Here is an 18,469-nt window from a genome sequence, read left to right as displayed (position 1 = left end):
TGACCCCCCCACTCTGACCTAGGGGGACAGTGCAAATGTGTCACAGTGTACTCTCCCATTCGGCCATCCCCTCAACAGAGAATTTAGGGGATATGGGAAGGGGGGAGGTGGGGAGGGTCTTCACTTTGTCTCCTGTGTCCTATTCAGACAGAGTTGTACCTGCAGCAGACAGCTCTGAATTAAAGCATGAAAACGCAGCAAGACCCTCGGCCTGTTTTCTTTATATCGTGTCTGTTTTCTGAGGAGGGGTGAAGGGGGCTCAAACAGACCCTACCCACCCTGGAGTCCCAGGGTGCACACTGGGCAAAGCTGAGCAGAAAGAGATCCTTTCTGAGGTCGAGGGGAGCAGACAGCTGCGTGGGGTCACTCCCCTCCTGGGTCAGATGAAGGATCCAGGTAGGCATCTCCCAGCCCCTTCAGGGTTAGACTTGCTTGTAAAGGGATGTGTACCCCATCCCCTCCCCTGCGGCCCCCCCGGAGTGGATCCCATACCTGAATGTGGATCTCACATACTGTCTGCGGATCTCAGACACAGGCCGAGCAGGGGTGCCGCTCCTCCAGAGCCCCGTGCCCCCGGTTCCAGTCCCCCCTGCCTCGAAGGTGCCAGTGCCAGAGGTGAGGGTGCCAGACTCTCAGAGGCCGTGTGTCTGACAAGACCGCGGCCTCCCCGCTGCTCAGGAGAAAACCAGGCCCGGAACGTTCAAGTACTTTTGAAGGGCTTTTATTTAAAAATCAAATCTTTATTCGAAAGAAGCGAAGGATTATAACTATGTACAGTTGTGACCTAACAGCAAGCAAAGAAGGAAGAAAAAGTCCTCTCAAAGAACGTGGTTCTGTTCTCTCAAAACATGGAACCGTTTTTCTGGTAGAGGCAAAAATCTTGCAGGGGCCCCGCTGCAACTTTAAGAAGCGTTTGGCCGGCCTGCCTACGTGGCCAGCATCTACACCGGCACTAAGAACCCGAGCGTCTGGGCCTCAGGCCAGTTCCCAGTCCTGGAGGTGCCCCGGAGGCCAGTGTGTAAATGACAGCCCCACGTGACCCGTGTTGCCCCACCTGGGACACGCCCCCTCCAGACTGCCCCGCCCCCCACAGCAGGTCCCTGGAACCTGTCCCAGGCGGGCGGACGCTGCTCTCCCGAAGGCGGGTGGGAGGGCTGAGCTGCCCCCCCCACCGCCCCCTGCTGGCTTCAGGCATCTGGGATCGAGTGGTCCATGGCGTGGTGGAGCAGGACTGGGGACAACCTAGAGACGCAACAAGGACAGTCGCCCAAACTGGCAGCACCTCTCCTCCTCCCCACTAGCTGTCCTTCATTTCCATTTCTAAGACTTTCAAGTCACCAGATGCCACCAGCCCCCTGGAAGGGAGGGCAGGCTGCTAGCCCTGAGGAGGCTGGCGGGGCTGTGGGCGGGGAGGGGNNNGGGAGGCGGGAGGGGGAGGGACGAGGGGGGTGGCCTTACTTTTTGACCATGTGCTGGTAGATCATGGTAGGGATGATGGTCAAGGTGACAACGTTCCCGGCTGTTGCCAGAATCTCTGTGACGTCTTTGTCCTGGGGAGGAGGTGAGTGAGCAGTCACCCCAGGGCCAGGGGCACCTCTGCAGAGGAGGGGTCAGCATGGCCCCAGGCAGGGGACCCGCTGCCACTAGGCAAGGCTAGGCCTTGCTTGAGCAAGAACACAAGCCCTGCACCTGAGGGTCTCTGCGTGAAAGTGAGCGCACCCCTCCCCACCCTCACCTGTCAGTCCAGTCCTGTGGGTGCCAGCACTCCTCTCTGCCCTTTCCACCAGAGAGCTCCCAGAGCCCAAAACACTTTCTAGCCCATCTCCCTGCCTCAGTTAGACTCAGGCTCTGGCCCCAAAGCATAAGGATAATCACCCTGCGTGGGGGCCACCAGCTGCACCCATCCACCCACTGGGCTCCTGGGGGCCAGCCAGCTGAGCCCTCATGGGACCTCTTCCTCCTACGTCTTGTTGACCAGTAAAAAGAGAAAGGCCTGTAGATACCATTCAGACCACGGGGAGGACAAGAAAGGACACGCCTCCATGCCCGTGGGCCAGACAGATCAAACTCTGAAACCACGGCCACAGCAGAGCTTCGGCCGTTACTCCGAGACCGCTGACCTGTCACACACGTCTAACCTGGCTGTGCGCTTAGTTGTCGCAGGACAAGTGGAGAAGCCGTGCGTGATCGGACTGGCGATGGCCACAGGGTGGAAACAGATCAGCTTTGAGAAGCAAACCATCTCAAAAAGCATAGCTACCTGGGGCCATTCGGCAAAGGGACAGACCCAGTCCTCAGAGCCAAGCAGCACCACGGTTTGCCGGGATAACTAGCGAGTTCATCACCATGCCTTGAGCCTCCTGCGAGGAAGAGAGAATCTGCCGCACATTTTAGACTGCCTGCTCTCCAGAACAGTGAAGATCGAAGAACTGTAATGCCTAGGAAGGGGTGGATTCTCTAGGACCCAGGAGTCACGGCCACTCACAATCCGTACTAGTGTAGTCAATTTTGGGGACATAAGGGGCTCCCTGCAGATGGCCAGACCCAACCCCTAAGGGAGAGGACATATGCAGTGGGAGGGATCTTAGACCCACATCGGAAAGAACTTCGTGCTCATGAGCCACAAGAGCAAGCCTCTAAAGAAGGGGGAGAGACTGTCAAGCATGGGAAGCACATATGGGACAGAATGGCCTGGTGATGGCCCTTGACAGGGGCCAAGGAACTGGCTGAAAAGCTTGTGCCTGCTGTGGAGTGAGAAGCCCAGGCCACTTCTGCCAGGGGGGGTGGGGTTGGAGCCCTGGTCAAGGGGAGGGTCAGGACCCTCACTCTAGATCACCACCTCAACAGAAGTGCTCTGGGCCCAGGTGCAGCGAGTCAGGATCCAACCACTATTCAAGGGGACCTGCTGAAGCCACCTGAGTCACCATCCTCTGGTCTGCTCCCTGAAGGCGCCCGCCCCTCGGTCTGTGTCCACTAGGCCACAGACCCCTTGCTCCTCCTTGCTTTTTAAAGGTTTTTGTTTGTTTTGAGAGAGAGAGAGAGAGAGAGAGAGAGAGAGAGAGAGAGAGAGAGAGAGAGCATCCCAAGCAGGCTCCATGCTGCCAGTGCGGAGCCCAATCCCACAAACCATGAGATCGTGACCTGAACCGAAATCAAGAGTCAGATGCTTAACTGACTGAGGCACCCAGGTGCCCTCCTTGCTTTTTAAAGATAAAACTCATCACACACACACCCTCAAAAGATGAACAGAGGTCAGCGTGCATTTCCGAGCGTCTAAATTATTCCTGTTTAGAGTAAGTTTAAAATGGGAATTCTACAGTATTCCCATTACTGGGTGTGAGCCAGTGTGCGAGCAGAAGTGCCAAGGAGGGAGGCAGCTGTGCAAACAGCCCTGTCCTGACACACACCGTCACGCCCCTCCTTCTGCCTCTCTGCTGCCTCCATGTGGTAGTGACAACAGGAATATTTATCAAACACTTAGCACGTGCCTGGCACTGTGCTCAGAGCTCCACCCACCTTGTCTTACTGAATCCTCACAGCAACCTGAGGACGAGGAAACTGAGGCTCGGACGGGGGCAGCCTCCTGCCCACAGACACAAGCGTCCCCTCCACCCAGCGCCCTCTAGGCCCCTCAGGTCTGTGTAGGCCTACCTTTAGCCCGATGACGTTCTGCCCGTTCACCTCGCACACGGAGTGGTTGGTGAGGAGCCCGTTGCGGGCCGCAGAGCTCCCTTTGACCACAGAGATGACCCTTCCCTTCTTGATGACAAAGCCAATGTGGCCCATGCTGTCCTTGTGCATAGTGACGGTCCGCTGGAAGGGCCTGGCAGGCAGAGACAGTGAGCTGGGCCTGGGACGCGGCTGGGGGCAGACACCGAGGCTCGGGGGGCCTGGCTGCTCACCTGTCCCGAACGACCATGACGATCTTCTCCGCCGACGCCCTCTTCAGCACCCGGTGGGCTCTGTCCGTGCCCCACCCGGCACAGTCACACCCGTCAATCTGCAGGATCTGATCTCCAAAGCGCAGGCCCACCAGAGACGCGGGGCTGTTGGCCTTCACCAGCTGCACAAAGAGCCCCTGGGGGACGCGGCGCTCCACAGTCAGCTCCCGGCCCACTCTGTGCCCGGGGCCCTCCCGCGGCCCTTCTCCCCTGACCGCCTCTGAGCAACATGGCCTGGGACTATAGGCTCTACGTGGGCGGGGCAGCACTTTCCTGGGAACTGTTTTCCTGGGGAGGAAACACTCCAGGCCACATAGCCAGGGAGCTACGGAGTCAGGCTTTCAACCCTGGCTGGAGGCTGCACCCCCAACCCCTGGGCCTCACAGCCTCTTATGATAACCTCCAGACAGCTTCCTGGAGGCCAGGTCCCTGTGATGGAGGGGAGGGGAAGGAGGGAGGGATGTCCCTGTGAAGGAGGGGAGGGAAGGGGGAAGGGAGGCCAGAGCCCAGGAGGGGTGGGTGGAGGGTCCCCACTGCTGGAACCCACTGTCAGCCCACAAGGATGGAGACTGAGATGGAGACTGAGAGGAAGAGCCTGGGCTTGGGGCGGGGTGCACCTCGGCACCCCTGCCTGCTCTGTCCCTTCCTTACTGTGGACAGGGCCCCTTGCTGCCCCATCCCGGGCTGATGGGCAGCTGGGTAACGCATTCAGAGATGCCCCCTTCGCTCCTGCCCGGCCCCCGGCCCTACCTGGTCGATGGCCTTTAGCCTCAGGCCCGTCTTGCCACGCTCATCCTTGCACAGGTGGATCTCACGTATCCCAGGCTTGATCTCTGCACGCCGTGCACCCTGGCTGTTCCCGGTCACTGGTGCCACGAGCTGGCCTGGCAGGGGGCCACAGCCTGCCATCTGCACACACCAGGGTGGGGTCAGCTGGCCCCTGGGGCCTCATAANAGTCAAAACCACTGAAAACCAGCCAGGAAAATGAGGAGAGAGGATGAACATATAGAAAAGGGACCCTCATTTTGCAAGGTACATTGGCATCAGGAGAACCCACCTAAAAATAAAAGAAAATTTCACAGCAAATAGTGAGCTATCAGGGGAAAAAGGGCTCAATTCCTGTCTTAAAAAAAAAAAAACTTAAGCAAAAAGTATAAAAATGAATGAGTGCTTTCCCCCTAAGGCCCAGAACAAGGCAGGCTGTCTGCTCCCGCCACTACTGTTAAATACGGCACTGGAACAACTAGCCAGAAGAATAAGGCAAGAAGAGGGAATGAAGGCATACACATTGGAAAAGACATAAAATGGTCCCTATTTGCAAATGATATGATGGTCTACTAGGAAATTCCCAGGAATCTACAAATAAGCTCCTAGAACTCATCAGTGAGTTCAGAAAGGTCACAGGATATGAGATTCACACACAAAAATCAACTATACTTTTTATATACTAACAGCGAACGCATGGAAACTCAAATTAAAAGTACAATACCGGGGCGCCCTGGGTGGCTCAGTCGGTTGAGCATCTGACTCTTGGTTTTGGCTTAGGTCGTGATCTCATGGTTTCGTGAGTTCAAGCCCCATATCGGGCTCTACACTGTCGGATTCTCTCTCTCCCTCTCTCTCTCTCTCTCTCTGCCCCACCCACACTCATGCTGTCTCTGTCTTTCCCAAAATAAATAAATAAAACTTTTGAAAAAGTACAAATACCAACTACAATCACTCAAAAATAAAAAACAGGAGCAGATCCAACAAAACATATATAGGAATTTTATACCGAAAACAAAAACCAAGAAATAACTGATAACACATGTCAAAGAAGATCTAAATAAATGGAAAGGTAGTTTCTATTCATGGATTAGAACATAGCAAAGCTGTCAGTTGTCCCCAGATTGATATAAAGATTTAAGGCAATTTCTATCAAAATCTTTACAAGATGTTTTATAGACATAGGCAAGGTTAATCTAAACTTTATATGAAAAGACAAAGGAGCTAGAATAGTTATAGATATTTTGACAGAAAGAATAAAGCAAGAGGCATCAGTCCACCAAATTTCAAGACTTACTACTTAGCTACAGTTTGGTACTGGTGGTGAGACAGACACATGGGTCAATGGAACAGAACAGAGAATCCAAAAGTAGCTTCACCCAAGTAGAGCCAAACGCTTTTCAACAGGGGAGCCAGAGTAGTTCAGTGGAGAGGAAATAGTCTTTTCAACAAAGGGCATGGGAGCAGTTGAACATCCACAGGCAAAAATATGAACCCTGACCTCAGTCACATGCCTTATACAAAAATTAACTCAAAGTTAGATAGACCAGAGAAGCCTGATCCACCAAAGGAAAAAAATCCATAAGCTGAATGTCATCAAAATCAAAAAACTTTTGCTCTTCTAATACCTTTGGGAGAAAATGCTTCCAAATGACATATCTGACAAAGGACTCTAGAATAAAGCGCTCTCCGAACTTGACTTAACAAACCAACCAACCAACCATTGAGAAAATGAACAAAACACACGAAGAGCATTTTACCGGAAAGAATCTACAGCTTGTAAACAGCACGTGAAAAGAAGGCAAACATCACGAGCCGTCAGGAAATGCAAATTAAGAGCATGATGTGACATCACCGCACACCTGTCCTAACAGCCACAGTCAGGCACGATGCCGGTGAGGAGGCGAGTAAACTGGAGTAGCACGTGGTGCCAGCAGGCCGCCACAGTCACTCTAGAGATAGTTTGGAAGTTTCTCTTAAAAATTTAAATGTGCACTTATCACACAGCCTAGCAACCGCACTCCCGGACATTTATCCCAGAGAAAGGAAAATGTATGTCCGCACAAAAACCTGTATACAGGTACCCAGGATAACTTAGTTTGCAGTAGCCCCAAACTGGAAACCACGAACCCTCAATGGGTTAAACACACCTCAGTACCTCCACACCGTGGAATACTACTCAGCAACAAAATGAGACGAACTAGGGGAGGGAGGTGGGGAGTGGGGAAAGCACATGATGGAGATGAAGGGGTGCACTTGCAATGAGCCCTGGGTAATGTGTATGCACCTGCTGAATCACTATATTGTATGCCTGAAACTAATATTACACTGTAAGTTAACTACACCAGAAATGAAATAAAATGAAACGAAAACAAACAGGGGCACCTGGGTGGCTCAGTCAGTTAAGCATCTGACTCTTGACTTCAGCTCAGGTCATGATCTCACAGATTTGTGACATCAAGCCCCATGTGGGGCTCTGTGCTGACAACTCAGAACCAGCTTAGGATTCTCTCTCTGCCTCTCTTTCCCTCTGCCCCTCCTCTGCTCATACGCAAACACATGCTCTCTCTCGCATGCTCTCTCAAAATAAATAAAGATTAAAAAAAACAAAAACAGGGGCGCCTGGGTGGCTCAGTCGGTTAAGTGTATGACTTCGGCTCAGGTCATGATCTCACAGTTCATGGGTTCAAGCCCCGTGTCGGGCTCTGTGCTGACAGCTCAGAGCCTGGAGCCTGCTTCAGATTCTGTGTCTCCCTTCCTCTCTCTGCCCCTCCCCTGCTCATGCTTTGTCTCTCTTGGTCTCTCAAAAATAAGTAAATGCTTAAAAAATTAAAATAACTAAAAACAAATAAACAAATAAAGTCGGATGAGCTATTAATACAGTCAACAACCTGGAAAATTTTCAAGGGCATTATGCTGAGTGGAAAAAGCCAATCTGGAAAGGATTCCATTTCTGTGAAACAAAACCAGAGCGGCAGAAACCAGACTAGTGGCGGCCAGGGATTAGGGATGGTCGGGGGGAGAAGGTGGGCACGGTTATGAAGGGTCAGCCCGAGGGACAGCGCTGTGGTGATGAAACAGTCTGTGCCTCGGCTGCACTGGTACTTACGTGAGTCTGTCTAGACAGGTGATATGGAGACACACAACTACAGACACTCACTGTACCCACCCAAAAGGCTCCCTTTCCTCATCCTATAGTTATGCAGCCACTTCCCACATGACCGCTGGGAAAACCCGATGGCGGGTACAATTTTCTGTGCCCTTCTCTGTTCTATCTTTGTGACTTCCCATGAATCTATGACTATTTAAAAATAAAAAGTTAAGAAAATGTTTAATTATAAAAATGAATTCATCAGGCGTATTTATATCAATATTTAGGAGAAACACACTCATGTCCTAATTACTGGAACAGAGAGGAATCAAATCAGAGGCTTAAAATGGAAGTATCTGTAACATGACTTTTCTCGCGTCATGTCTGTCCTTCACAGACTGTCTAGGGTCACTGGGGGGAACACCCCAGACGTCACCAGTTTTGCTCAGGGCCCCACACGCCCTTATCCTTATGCGTTTTCCCCCGTGGGGCCCTCATTCGCCAGTGGCTGTGTGCGTGGCTGCGGCAGTGCCCATCACGGCTCTGCCACGGACCTTCACCAGCTCAGGGACGGATGGCAGACCAGCACGCTGCCAAAGGCCCGTGGAGATGCTGCAGCTCAGCGGGAGGGGACTCAGTGGGGACTGAGTCTCTTAGTGAACCTATTTTCAGGAGTGAACATCTCTGTGTCATGACTTCTCTCGCCCCCTAAAGCCATGGAGAGCAGGAATCAAGCAAGCATGACACTTTAATCTGGGGACCAGAGCTGGGTGACTGGCTCCTCGCCCCTTGGCTCTGCTGTCCTCGCACCTGCTCTCAAGGCACAGGCAGCTCCTTCATTCGAAGCCTGCAGGCGTGGGCTGGGTTTACTGCCCTCCCTTCTCATCCAGCGGCCTGAGGCCAGCAGCCTGCAGCCAGAGGTCAAAAGGCAAGCAGCGGCCCCCAGTGCACAGGTGTGTGGGAAACCCCACAGCACTTTGAACGAAGACTCAAAATGAAAAGTGCTATCAAGCAACAGAGCCGCAGGCAGGCTGGGGAAGAGGAGGTTCCAGTCGGTTCAATAGCAAGACGAAGAAGGAGGGAGAGTTGGGATATTCTATGCCCACATTAGGCCAGGGACAAATACCTACACTAGCACCTTCTGGAATCTGAAGCAGGTTCTGCTGGACTTCTTGGCTGGAGAGGGAAAGACCCATATAATTTTCCAATTCTGCCAGGCTTGGGTACAAAACTGACGGGAAAGGAAGGGAAGGAAGAGGAAAGGGGTTACTCAAGGGCATGACCTTGGCCACACCTCCCTGGCTCCCACGTGGTCACTCGTCTGTATTAAGAAACAGGGCCTGGGGATGCTGTTTACTCCCAAGAATGCACAGGAACCCCCGCTGGTGATGTGGGGTCTCCTCTGAGAAGGGCCAAGGGGCAGGTCTCCCCAGGAGCAGCCTGGGACACAGAACCCCTCATGGAACCTTGCCGTTCGACTCAATGGACTTCCTTTGGCACTAACCGGACATCCGACGCAGGGCTGGTGCTGGGGCCACGACGCCCCGGCTCCTAGAAAGTCCACGGGCTGCGGGGACTGCGGGAGGCAGAGTGGGAGCCCAGGACAGCTCCAGGGAAAATGCACGGTGGCCAGGAGGGAAAGAGTGGGCCTGAAGTCAACTTAGCTGCTACAGGACCTGGATCACCAGCACCACCAACTCAAAGGGCCACCACAAACATCTTGGTCTCCTCACTCGGCCACAGAAGGTAGCCCCAAATCCGGGGAGTTAGTGGCCTCCCAAGGGTCCCCCTCAAAGGGTTCTGGTGGGAGTAAATGTGCAGGAAGCGCACAGCATGGCGGCAGACGAGAGGCAAACGCCTGGAAGTGGCCACAAGAGGTCACTGTCGGTCAGGGGCACCCCTGCCCCGCTCACTCACCTGAAGGCTGGGAGACTGGCAGGGCGGGCATCCTGGGCGCGGCTCTGGCCTGGGCCTGGGGATAGGTGGGGAACAGTGGTCAGCGGGGGCCTGGGGCTCCCTGAGGCTGAGGACCGGGGCATTAGTTATGCCGGTGGGCCTAAGCTGGGGTGTCCGTGAACCTGGGAGGTGTGTAAATGTGGCCTCTCCGGTGTTCGTGTTTCTGGGGGAGGTTCTCCCCGCAGCCTGTGCCCCACCAAATGTCGGGACCCGCTTACTACCTGAGGCCCCCACCCAACCAAATTCTCCATCGAGAAGTCCCAAACTCCCAAAACCCACTGGAACCATAGGTGGATGGAAAGAAGAGGAGCTTCTGGGGATGAGCAGGCAAAATGCCAGACCCATGGGGTTTCCTCTGGAAGCCTGTCTACAGTTTGGAGTCTAACTGTACCCAGATGGTGGAAGCGCTGGGACAGAGCCGGCACAAGGTTGACCTGTCTGCAGCTGCTAGGACTTCTCCATTCCTGCTGTAACTCCATCCCCTTAACCTCTGGACACCTGTCCACCAGCAGGCCCCACAGTGGTGGCCTGCATGTCCAGGGGCCCCCAACGCACAACACCTTCCAAGACAAGCCTCCCTCACTTATCTGGGGGCAGTCACAAAGGCCCCATCAGGGGGCCTAGGCTAACACGAGCTTGGTGGCTTACCTGAATGGCTTGGTCCATCTTCAGGTCCTCCAGAGATGGGTACAGAGTGGACATGGCTGCTCCTTGGAACACTCTACAGGGCACAGAGGGTGGGGAGGGCTAAGAGGAAGCATGGACATCTACCTCCCAACCATGTGTGCCACTCAGGACTCTCAGGATGAGAAAGGTTATCAGGAAGGCATTTTAGAGATGGGGAAGCTGAGTTTGAACCCAAGTCTGCTTTGTTCCCAAGCCCATGATCTCCACCCTTGCAAAATTCCATCCCACCACTTTCAACTGACTCTGGGCTTTAGACCTAGGACCCAGGGGACCATTCAGGACATACTGGCCAGGAAGAGCAGGACTAGGGGCCAAGTCCCTCCCGGTCATGTTTCAAAGGTCAGACAGGCTTATGAGGTCTGATTGCTCAGGACCCAAGTTCAATCCAGCAGGTTCATAGTGAGTACCTGCTGCATACCTAGGTGTGCACATCATCATCTCACAGTTTCACAGAATCCAGTCCAGTGTTAAAGTAGGTGGGGTCCTAGTTACAACAGAAAGGCAGCAGGGTACTTTAGAATCCTTCCCCCACCCTCCACATCCCTCTTCACCTCTGCGTATTTGAGCTCCTACTGTATACCACCCATTTCCATCCTTGAGCTTAGCCTGGGCATCCAGTCTTCTCCTTGTAAAGCTCTGATTTCATTACATGCTGTGCCTTGAGTTTTGCATTTAGGCTACTAAACTGAATGTGTGAAGTACTCTGCAAGGTCAAATAAAGCCTGTTTGCATCTGGCCTGTGAGCCACTAGTCCAATCTCTGGCGTAATCAGAAGTCCATGTGGGCCACTTCAGGGAATGTGGGCTAGATATGGAGAGCAGTGGGGAGCCAGCAGGGGGCTTTACGTAGGGGTAGGACATCCCAGGCTTATGCAGAAGGCCTACTGGCTGCCATGTGGAATAAGCAGGGAGGGGGCAAGACCCACTGGAAGATGTTGTAGCGCCTGGGGAGAGGCGAGAAGGTGATGGAGGCCCACACAGGGTTAGGACTGGGATGTGGGAGGGAAGGGATTTGATGGTGGATTAGAAGGAACGTGCGTGAGGAGTCAAGGCAGCAGGTGCAGAAGGAGAAGGAGGAGCGATGGATGAGGATGACCTTGGTCCCTGTGGGTCACTCAGGGGAGATGCCCAGAAGATCTGCACCTGGGCAGGGCCAGAGTCCCATCACCCCTGGAACAGCCTGCGCAGTTCCCTGTGACCACCCCAGGCACCCCTTTACTGTGTCCTGAGGACACCTACCTTCCCCTAGGATGGACATGAGGACCAGCGAACCCCAATATATTTCATTCACCTCTTAGTCTTGTTTTTTGTGTTTTCAAGTTTGAATTAGTGCCAACATTTTAAAGTCTGGGACAATAAGATTCTCTGCTTCTAATTTGTATTGGAAAAAAAAAAATCAAAATAGTCAGTAATGCAAGAGCAGAGATCACAGCAACAGCCAGTCTGCGCTGCAGACTCTGCCTCTTCCATGGGGCTGCCTGTGCTTCCTTGTTTCCCAAAGTTCCCAGCCGGCAATTTACACTTCCGGCTTGGCTCCTGAACGCAGGTAGCTCCAGATCCTTGCGCTCATCTAGACTTTGGAGCAAAAACGGTACCTCAAAAGGAGCAGGGACTGTCCCAGGGAAGTAGGAGGCTGGCTCGGAACCCCTTTAGACCCACTGGGGGAACAGAGCAGAATCAGAGATCCCCTTCCTGGAAATCACCCCCTGGCCAGGACCACACAACACTTTGTGTCTGGGACATTCAGCACTGGCACTTCTGTGAGTCCCAACTCAGTTGTGGGCTCCGGGCAGAAGCAGGAAGCAGCTATTCCCCCTGCCTTTTAACAGTTTATGATACAGCAGGGAATGGCTCCCAGCCAGCAAATGGGCTGTGTCTCATTCACTCATCCGTCTATCCACTTACGGCGTTTGAGTATCTACGGAGTGCCAGGGACCCTGGGCCGGTTTTAGTCATCCTGGTCCCTCTGCTTGGTGGTCCCTGGTCCCTTCCCTATGTGGTGGTCTTTGAAGGCTTAGCTCAAGCGTTATTTCTTAGGTGGTCTTTTTCAGGCCACCTGCTGGTTGGTTGGGTCTCCTTGTGATCCTAACCCTGACCTGTGCTGCCTCTATCATTGGGCTATTCATCATACTACACAATTAACACCTAGGTATGTTCTCACACCAGGCCCCACCTCCCGAGGGCAGGGGACGTGTCTGTTCGCCACACTACGCCTCCCCACCACACCAATGGCAAACGTGCACAGGGGTAAAAATTGTTACTTGAATAACTCAGTGGTTTTCCAGGAACAGGTGAGAAATTTGTGTGGGGATTTTGGGGTGTCGCAAGCCTGAGGGGACACTACGAACATTTAGGACCAGCAGGCAGAGACTTGGACCTCTTGTAAGGCGCAAAATGATTCACAACACACTCTCTTCCGTCCTGAGCAATTTTCCAATGTCCTCCCAAACCTTCATGTGGGCAAAAAGCCTGCTTGTAACCCATTTTATATAAAAATCCAACGAGTTTTGGGGCGCTGGGGGGCTCAGTCGGTTACGTGACCAATTCTTGCTCCCGCTCAGGTCATGATCTCACAGTTCGTGAGTTCAAGCCCCAAGGCGGGCTCTGCGCTGACCATAGAGCCTGCTTGGGATTCTGTCTCTTTCTCCCTCTCTCTCTGCCCTTCCCCCACTCGCTGTCTCAAAGATAAATAAAAACTTAAAAAAATATACAGTGAGTTTTCCCTGGTTTTAATATGCAGTATGTTATCCAGAAATGCTTATATCAGGTTAATCGGGTTGGGGGGGGCGGGAGGTTATACTTTGTTTTGTTCACCATTTTGTAAAATCAGTGTCAGTTCTCACCACAGGTGAGTCACCAGGACACGCCCACGTGTGCCTGCACTGTAACTGTCATACTAATTCCACACTTCAATGCAAACATTTAGCCTTTGACTCAAGATGTCAAATACAAACTGGGCAAAATTCAGCTGAACACTATCTTTGTCCAAACTTACTCATTTTACGTTAGGGGCAAACATCAATTGGTGTAATCCAGCTCCAGCTTTGACAAAGTGAGGTGCATATTCTTTTACTATAAATTGCTTTCACTGCCCGTGTTTCGACTTTATAACAAAGACAGGGCATCATACTGATTTTTTTTCACCCACGGGGAACCGCCGTTCCGGACGAACCCGCCTCCTCTCTCAGCCTCAGTTTCCCCGATTTCCGCAGCTAGGCACGAACTCCACGCCCTGGGGACCGGTGAAAGCCCCACGGGTCGTTAGGGGCTGTTCCCCAGTCCAGCCTCAGTTTCCCAATCTGTCACACCCCGGGCTCAGTTTCCCAATCTGTCACACCTCTCAAAAATCTCCACAAACTACTCCGAAACTGACGCACGGTTCGCTCCAAGACGGGCCGGCAGCGACCTCTCCCGGTCGCTGTGGGCTACGGGCGCCTGCGCAGAGACCCCGCCAGGCCACTAGGGCTTGCGGCGGCATCTAGAACGCATGCGTCTCGCCCGCCCGGGCCTGCGCGCAGCTACCCATGGCTCCCAGGTTGCCCTGCGGTAGCGGGGTGGAAAATGGCGGCCTCCTTGTTGCGCGGTTGTTGGCCGGCTGGGTTGCTAGAATCCACCCGGCTTCTCGCGCTATCCAGGTACTCATGGCTGGCGCCACAAAAAAAAATCAGGTAAAGCTGCAGAGTAAGGGATGGGAAGGCTCGGTCGGGCTCCCTGTCCCCTCTTTACTGGACTGGAGGCTGCACGGATAAAATGGAGCTTTAAAAGGAGCGCGTGTACCCCACGCCCCTGACCCCAGAAGGCCATTTACGGCCTCCAGAGGAGGGAGGATGCGGTTGATCCGCCTCCAGGCTGAGAAGAGTCAAGGCAGCTGTGGGAAGGGAGGAGGTTGAAGACACTCGTGCGCTCCGCGCCCCCTACTCCTCTCCCCACCCCCACCCCCAGCTACCTGTTGCTGGAAAAGAAGGCCTCTTGTTCGCTGAGGCTGCCGAAGCAACTCAGTTCTCGAGTATTTCCTACCTCTTGTGACATCATCGACCCTCCCAATCTTTCTCTTACCATTTTTTGTTTTGTTTTTTTCCTTGCCTGGCTCTGACTTATGATCAGGTGCTTAGCTGCAAGTGTCCCCGACCCCAACGCAAGATCCCGCTGGATAGTGGTCGAGTGAGCGCCGCTCCCCAGGGTAGGGGTTTGTGCTTGGCCGCGTAGATCGCTTCCCACAGCAGACTTGGATCCACTTATGGGATGCAGGACGAAAGGCTAAGACAACCAGAAAAGCCTTCTGGTTTGGGATGAATGATGAATTAGGCGAATATGAGATTCTGTGGTCTAGAGAGGTTTGCCCAATTCTGTGAGTGTGTGGGGATTTGGGGGAAAGCTTAGAATGGAAGGAACAGGAAGCTTAGAGTTGAAGGAGGTCACCAGATGAACAAGGGGGAAGGGGAAGGCGTGAATGGCATTCAAAACAGAGAGAAGGGCACCTGAGAAAGCCTGGAGGCATGCACTAGCAGAGTGAGTTTTAGTGTCAGCAGGCAGTCTGGAATGAATGAAATGCAGGGTGAGTGTGGAAAGCGAGGAGGTACAACAGCAGATGGTACCAGGAGTCAGGTCATGGAGATGTGAATTCCGTGTTGAAGTTTAGAGATTGATCCTGAGGGCACGAGCTGGGTATGGCTCCCAATTGCAGGAGCTGAGGTGAACTCCCACCAGATTTCTGGCTCAGACCATGAGGGGGACTGGGTAGCCAGCTGTAGGGCGCAGCAAAGCTAGGGGGGAAATGAGGTAGTAAAGATCTGGAAGGCAGCTGGACCCTTAGGTCCGGGCCTCCCTATCCCTGTAGTAACACCCCACACCCACCCTCTCGAACCAGCCTTCCTACCTACCTACCTGCCTACCTTCTTTCTTTCCTCCCTCCCTCCCTCCTGGATTGGATTTGCGCTGTGCCATCTTTGTTTGCCTGTCTTCCTTCCCAGTGCTGAGTCCAGTGCCTGGCACACAGCAGGCATCCAGTTAACTGTTTCTTAAAGGAATGGAAAAGACACAGGGAAGAGAAAACCCAAAAAAGTCCTTTGAAGAGAAACCCTGGGCCTAGAAAGGAAAGGGGGAAAAAAAAACCCACAAAAAAACAGTTCCCTGATGAGGGAGATTGAAAGGCTGCCTCCTACAATCTGACAGTGCTCAGTTCAGTACAGGCTTCCTGCAATTAATTGGCTCCTCTGAAAGGAAAATAACCCGTCTCTCTCAAAGGAATTTTCCTCTCCCCTGCACCTCGCAGAATTTCCGTCGCTGAGTTTCTGTACTTTCTTGATTTTACAAGCAATCACACCACCCACACCAGTCCGGCAGTCAGGTCCTCGGAGATCAAGAGGGCTGAAAGGGGTTGCCAGCTTCCATCTTTGGACTTTGCAGTGAGAACACTCCTTTGGAACACCTCGTTCCAAAGCTGAAACTACAGGACTCCTACTTGTTCCTGCGGACAACTCATCCATCCTTCAGAAGACAGTGTGTGCGGGAGGGAAGCGTGGGTTAGGGTGTCAGAGGAATAGCTCCTGGAAGGCCAGATTAGCCCGGGGATGTGGGGAGTTAGAAAGGAAGAGGCTGTTGCTAGGCCACCAGCATGTACCCCCTCCTCCTCAGGGCTGTGCTGGAGAAAAGCTGTGAACGTCTACAGGGAATGCAGATGCTCCCGAATGCAGGCCCTGGAGAGGCAGAGCAGGAGCAAGTCCTGGGAGGCAGGCACACCCGGAGGCAGACTGCCACCTCTCGCTTGTAAGAGCACAAGCGTGGACAAGCCCCTTTTGAGTGTCCTTTCATCCTTTGTGATACAGGCAACAGGGTAACAGTACTTGCATCAAGTACTGTTGTGGGGATTTAAAGATCCTTAAAAAGAGGGGCGCCTGGGTGGCTCAGTCTGTTAAGCACCCGACTTCAGCTCCGGTCGTGATCTCGTGGTTCGTGAGTTCGAACCCTGCTGCAGGCTCTGTGCTGACAGCTTGGAGGCCTGGAGCCTGCTTCGGATTCTGTGTCTCCCTCTCTCTCTGCCCCTCCCCTGCTCACGCTCTCAAAAATAAGTAAATGTTTAAAAAAAAAATTAAAGATCCTTAAAAAGAGATGAGATCCATATGGAGTGCACTTAGCACATGAAGGGCATGCAGTCATCATTAGCTATTCATTTGGGACCTTTACTAAGGAGCTAAGTCCCTGTGCTGTTCTAGGTTTTTAGGCAGCAAGCAAAGGGTAAATTTGTCCTTGAGGAGGGTTTCTTTCTAGCTGGATAAGTAACTGTTTGCTCATAGGTGGTAAGAAGTGATAGGGAAGAAAGATAAAGCAGGATGGAGGGTAGAGCGTCCAGAAGGGCCTCACTGCCAGGTGGGGGTGACGAGTGCCTTGTGTAAAAGCCTAAAGGGCTAAGGAAGAGCATCGAGGCAGAAATGGTCATTGCGGTGGCCCTGAGGTGGGCGTGCCTATTGCTTTGAGGTCATCTGGCTGGTGAGACTGGAGTCCTTCAGAGGGGGAGCGGTGGTGAGGAGGCGGGAGAAGTGAGCAGGCCACTCCCCCAGGGGGCCTTGGCCAGGATTGCCCATTTGCTCTGCTGAGAGAGCGGAGCCACTGGAGACTGTTGAGCCCCACAAGTGACATGGCCCAACTTCCATTTTAACAGGCTCCCTCTGGCTGACATTTGGAGAACAGACCCGAGGGGCAGGAGTAGACGCAGGGATCCCCGGTAAGCAGAGATGGTGGCATTAGAATCGCTACTGGCTTGGAAACCAAAGTTCTTAGGCAAAGAAAAACTATGTAGAAACAATAAGAACTGTTGGTGCTTAGGCGGCCCTAGGTACTGAGCCTGCCTCCCAGCACATGGCAGCCTCGTTTGCAGCACCACTTTCTGAGACTGTGCTGCTTGGAGGGCACCGACTGTCGCCCCACGGCCATTAGCTCATTCAGTCCTCCCGACGTGGGGGCTGTTCCCAGTCTCCACAGGAGGAAACCAGTTCTGAGAAGGTCAAGCCTCCGGCCCCGCTCCCCATCGGCTTTTTCCTTGCCGTGGTAGGGAAGTTGGTAGAAACCACTTCAGACAGGGAAACAAGAGAAACTGAGGCTGGCACTCCCCATGCCTTGCGGAACTGCGCTCCCCACCAGGCCTTCCAAAGGCACACTTGAAGGAGCAGAGTGGGGGTCCCCTCTCTCCACACCAGCACCGGCAGCAGCGGTCAGAAGGAGCCCGCAGCCCTCCCGGCGTCTGGATAAAGATCACTGGGCCCTCAAACTCACCCTGGGCTGGGGTCAGAGAAGGAGACTTCAGTTCACACCGTGCTTCCAGAGGGAGGCACCTTGAAAGGAGGGGGCTGCGGCTGCCTGGGAACCCAGGAGGGTCGGGATAGGACGGGGGTCGGGGTGGGGGAGAGCGAGCCTCACGGATTCGGTCCCTGTCCGTACGGGCCCCCGCTCTTACCTGCTGGCCAGATGCCTCTGAACGTCCTTTTCCAGCCACTGCTGAAAGAGTCTGTTCCCTTCCCTGGAAGGTTCCTGCTCTGGGAAGGGTGGTGCCCGCCCCCCCATCAGCTGACTCACCCAGATGGACCCAGGTAAAGGCCCCGAGTGTGTGTAAACATGGCAAGTCACCGGGCCCAGAGCAGGGCTTGGGCCTCAGTGCAGATGTGGAGGTGGGGTCGGGGGCACACAGTCTTGGTAGAGACCAAGACTTCTGGGCCTTGAGGAAATCCGAATTGGATTGGACACCCCATCCTACTGAACACGAGGGTGGTTTGATGGGTCTCCAGGGTCTTTAAAAATGGCCATAACTTGTGACCCAGGGTTTCTAGGAATTTGTTAGCATAAACTAGGCACAGAGGTCCCAGAGCCCATCACCACACTGCTTATAAGAGGGAAATCCAGAAATCCCAAATGCCCATCACTGGGTCTGGTTAAACAGATCCAGGCTTTCAGAAGGTCACAAAGCTGTTAAGGTCTTGTAGGGGAAGACATGAGGAAATGTTCCTGCGACACTGGCAAGATATTGAAGAACCAGTAT

General features: G+C 53.5%; 1 protein-coding gene across 1 annotated transcript; it reads right to left on the bottom strand.

The window, feature by feature from the left end:
• Window positions 1–1,108: 1,108 nt before the first annotated feature.
• On the bottom strand, window positions 1,109–13,840 carry SDCBP2 (syndecan binding protein 2). Its single transcript, XM_077766889.1, has 9 exons — window positions 13,778–13,840; window positions 10,403–10,475; window positions 9,716–9,770; window positions 8,929–9,029; window positions 4,692–4,850; window positions 3,903–4,078; window positions 3,652–3,823; window positions 1,459–1,550; window positions 1,109–1,242 (listed from the first exon to the last, which is right to left on the bottom strand). The coding sequence occupies exons 2-9, from the start codon at window positions 10,454–10,456 to the stop codon at window positions 1,188–1,190; spliced, it is 864 nt and encodes a 287-aa protein (XP_077623015.1). The 5' UTR covers window positions 10,457–10,475; window positions 13,778–13,840; the 3' UTR covers window positions 1,109–1,187.
• Window positions 13,841–18,469: the final 4,629 nt, after the last annotated feature.

Source organism: Crocuta crocuta, unplaced genomic scaffold (genome assembly GCF_008692635.1).
Source record: "Crocuta crocuta isolate KB4526 unplaced genomic scaffold, BGI_CrCroc_1.0 scaffold15, whole genome shotgun sequence".
NCBI classification, from domain to species: domain Eukaryota; kingdom Metazoa; phylum Chordata; class Mammalia; order Carnivora; family Hyaenidae; genus Crocuta; species Crocuta crocuta.
Note: the sequence above shows the minus strand (reverse complement) of the source record. Positions and strands in the feature narration are given on the sequence as shown.

Excerpts from the sequence above, each read along its gene's own strand:
- SDCBP2 (XM_077766889.1), bottom strand. The coding sequence starts at position 10,456 with ATGTCCACTCTGTACCCATCTCTGGAGGACCTGAAGATGGACCAAGCC. Across the intron at positions 9,030-9,715 it reads GCCAGTCTCCCAGCCTTCAG|TTTTGTACCCAAGCCTGGCA; the intron begins GTGAGTGAGCGG and ends CTTTCCCGTCAG. Across the intron at positions 1,551-3,651 it reads AGAACGTCATCGGGCTAAAG|GACAAAGACGTCACAGAGAT; the intron begins GTAGGCCTACAC and ends CCTCCTCCCCAG.